The 3,628-nt window shown below is 36.4% G+C and overlaps 1 protein-coding gene across 1 annotated transcript in view; it reads right to left on the reverse strand.

Moving 5' to 3' along the window:
• TMF1 (TATA element modulatory factor 1) overlaps positions 1 to 3,628 on the reverse strand; it is a 32,299-nt gene that overhangs the window by 16,238 nt on the left and 12,433 nt on the right. Inside the window, exons 6-8 of the mRNA XM_017542775.2 lie at positions 1,982 to 2,124; positions 1,270 to 1,436; positions 991 to 1,147 (exon numbers count right to left, since the gene is read on the reverse strand). Coding sequence (XP_017398264.2) covers positions 991 to 1,147; positions 1,270 to 1,436; positions 1,982 to 2,124 — 467 coding nt within the window. The remainder of the gene's footprint in view (positions 1 to 990; positions 1,148 to 1,269; positions 1,437 to 1,981; positions 2,125 to 3,628) is intronic.

Raw genomic sequence — 3,628 nt, forward strand, 5'->3', positions numbered from 1 at the left:
AATTTTTTGTATTTTTAGTAGAGACGGGGTTTCACCATGTTGACCAGGATGGTCTCGATCTCTTGACCTCGTGATCCACCCGCCTCGGCCTCCCAAAGTGCTGGAATTACAGGCTTGAGCCACCGCGCCCGGCCTAAACAGCCCAATTTTAAAATGTAAAAAGGATTTGAATATTTTAATAAATTTCTCCCAAGAAGGTATATAAATGGCCAATAAGCAAATGAAAAGGCATTCAACATCATTAGTCTTTAAGAAAATGCAAATCAACACCATACTCAATTAGTACTTCACACACACTAAAAAGGCAATAATTTAAAAAACAGACAATTAATAAAAGTTGGCAGGATGTGGAGAAAATGAAACCCTCATCTACTGCTAGTGGGAATGTAAAGTAATCCTGCCACTATGGAAAAGTTTGTCAGTTCCTCAAAAAGTTAAATATATAGAGTTACCATATGATTTAAGGAGATAAATATCTAGGGGGATTTAAAATACATGTTCACACAAAAATTTGCGCATGGATATTTATAGCAGCATTATTGATAATGACCACAAAGTATAAATAACCCATATGCCCATCAACTGATGATTTTATAAGAGAAAGCCTCACAAATTTTGTTTTTCCTACTTCATCTGAGGTCCTTGGACTCCCACAGATGTTATAAATGAGCCAGGATTTAATCTCTCAAAATTATATGCAATATGTATATGCATTTTTGCTCTTCTCTCATAAGAGGGTTCCTAGCTTTCATAATACTCTCAAATGGGTCTAAAACTCACAAAAAATTAAACAATACTGGTATTATGCAAGCATCACTTCAATAGTTTTAAAAAACACAACTGGTTAAATTTAGCAGAATCCAGTACTCTGAAATCTAAAACATGTATCATGACATAAAGTTTGATTCAAACCAGCTAATAAATTGTTTAATTTGTAGAAGCATAAACAAATATTTTTAAAACTACTCTAATTCATCATCCATTGCTTACTTGAATGGCTAATGTTTCTTGCTGCTGATGGGCTTCTTCTTGGGCCTTCTCTAATGCTGCAGAAAGTTCTTCTTTAGCTTTCATTTCACGGCTCAGAGCAGCTTCCTGTGCCTCACTATCCTTTGCAGCATTGGCTTTGTGAAGATCAGTAAGTTCTCTTAAAAAATTAGATTGGGTTTATAAATGTTGCCAGTGATCAGATAATAAAAAAAGTATTTCTTCAACATCCTACTCTGATAATTCATTCTAAATGGGTGGCATATTTGCTCATTTTCTTACTTGTATGCACTATCCAGGGCAGCCTGAATACTTCGGTTCTTTTCTTCCAGTTCATCCATGTCTACTTGAAGTCGACCAAGATCTTTCTCCTGGCGTTCTACCACAGAATTTAGTTTTTTAATATTTTCTCTATGTTGTTTCTCAACCTCTTCTTTGCCATCGAGGACCTAAATGTTATAAAAACAGACAAAAGTATTTTTCAAGAAATAACACCATGGTAAATAATTGTATTCCAGGAATTTATAATAATGGAGAAAAATCTTTTTTTTTTTTTTTTGAGACAGTCTCACTCTGTTGCCCAGTGGGGAGTGTTCTGGCTCACTGCAACCTCTGCCTCCCAGGTTCAGGCAATTTTCGTGCCTCAGCCTCCCAAGTAGCTGGGACTACAGGTGTGCACCACCATGCCAAGCTAATTTTTGTATTAGGTTGGTTCAATATTTTTAGTAGAGATAGGATTTCACCTTGTTGGCCAGGCTGGTCTCAAACTCCTGGCCTCAAGTTATCTGCCTGTCTCAGCCTCCCAAAGTGTTGGCATTACAGGTATGCATCACCCCACCCAGCTGAAAAATCTTAACATTTATTTATTGGTTGAAAAATTCTTCCTACATGTTACTACCCCATTAAATCTTTTCAAATGCTCCATAAACCATGGCCAACTGTTTGACAGGAAGTAAGAACAATAGATATGTTGAGAATTATGACTGCTAGTCACCTGTTTCAAATGCTGCAACTCCTCTTCTAGCTCTTTAACTTTTTTGTTTAGCTTTGCAATCATATTTTCATTTTCCTTGTCTTTAGCTCTTAATTTCTTGATGATGTTAGAATTATGCAGCTGCTGTTTTGAAAGTTTTTCCCCTGGTGATGATAGCAAAGTATAAACTCAAAAGACAACTGTTCCCTAAAAATCTCAATAGAATGTTTTATCTAACCAGTAACATAAAATAATAGCATTTTTTAAAATCACAATTTTGTAACCCACAATGTTATAACAATTTGGACAAGAATCATCAATGAATGTTAAAATTATTGGGTAAAAGGATGTTGGGAAACTGGATATTAACACGGTCTTAAAGAATCACTTTCACATATCACCTACTAATTATAAAGAGAAAAATCTGGCAGTCAACTCCTTAACTAAACATTCAGTTTTGGCATCACCAATTGTAGTACAGCCTGACAGTACGTGCCTGCTGATGTGATGTAGTAATGTAAGTGTACAATGTCACCTAGATATTTCCTACTAGAAATATGATATTAATTCAATCATGAAGAAATTACAAATTCCTGAACATGGGGCATCCTGTGGGACAATTGCCCTGGACTCCACATAGTCCTCAATGATATTCTGAAGAAGAGAGAACTGTCCTAGATCGATGGAAAACTAAAAGGACCTAACAACCAAATGCAATCAGCAAACTTCGGATCCTGGGGCAGAACAAATGATCAAATATAAGAGACATTTTTAAGACAACTAAGATAAATATTAAAATACATGCTGGATTACACTTCTGAATTAGTGCTGATTTCTTAGGTTTGACTATGGTGTACCTGTCAAGGAAAATGTACTTCCCCTTGGGAGATGCAGACTGAAGAATTTAGGAGCAGAATGTTATAGTATTTCTAACCTCCTTTCAAATGGGTTGACAAAAAGGTAGCATAAGTGTGTGCAGAAAGATATGGAAGAGGTGTGGTAAGATGTTAACACTTGATGAATCTAGGTGATGAGGTAATCAGGTACTCATTGTAGTGTGCTTTCAAGCTCTGAGTTTTACACCTCTTCAGCTTTAAGTTTTAAACATATTTCTGGGGCATGTGGAAACAATATGTAATATACCTGTGTAAAATGTAAATACTCTGTGAATACAAAATACTCCCATGTGAAATTGCTCTATTTTCTCTGTAAAAGTGTTCATTAAACAAAAGAAGACATCAGTCCATCCTCTGAAAAAATTACTAAATTACAAAATAGTAACATTTGATATTAATATTTTAAATGACTTTTTTAAAATAAGAAAACCATGCAGTTAGCCTTCCCCTCAGTTTCTAATATTGTTAAGACAAGGTAGTTAACAATTTCAAGACATCTTGAGAAAATAATTATAACAGCTCTTTCTTCATTTTTCTATTTTAGTGCTTAGAATTGTGGGGGGAGGCCGGGCGCGGTGGCTACTTTGGGAGGCCGAGGCGGGTGGATCACAAGGTCAAGAGATCGAGACCATCCTGGTCAACATGGTGAAACCCTGTCTCTACTAAAACTACAAAAAAATTAGCTGGGCATGGTGGCGCGTGTCTGTAGTCCCAGCTACTCAGGAGGCTGAGGCAGGAGAATTGCCTGAACTCAGGAGGCGGAGGTTGCGGT

This window comes from Cebus imitator, unplaced genomic scaffold (genome assembly GCF_001604975.1).
Source record: "Cebus imitator isolate Cc_AM_T3 unplaced genomic scaffold, Cebus_imitator-1.0 Scaffold147, whole genome shotgun sequence".
NCBI lineage: Eukaryota > Metazoa > Chordata > Mammalia > Primates > Cebidae > Cebus > Cebus imitator.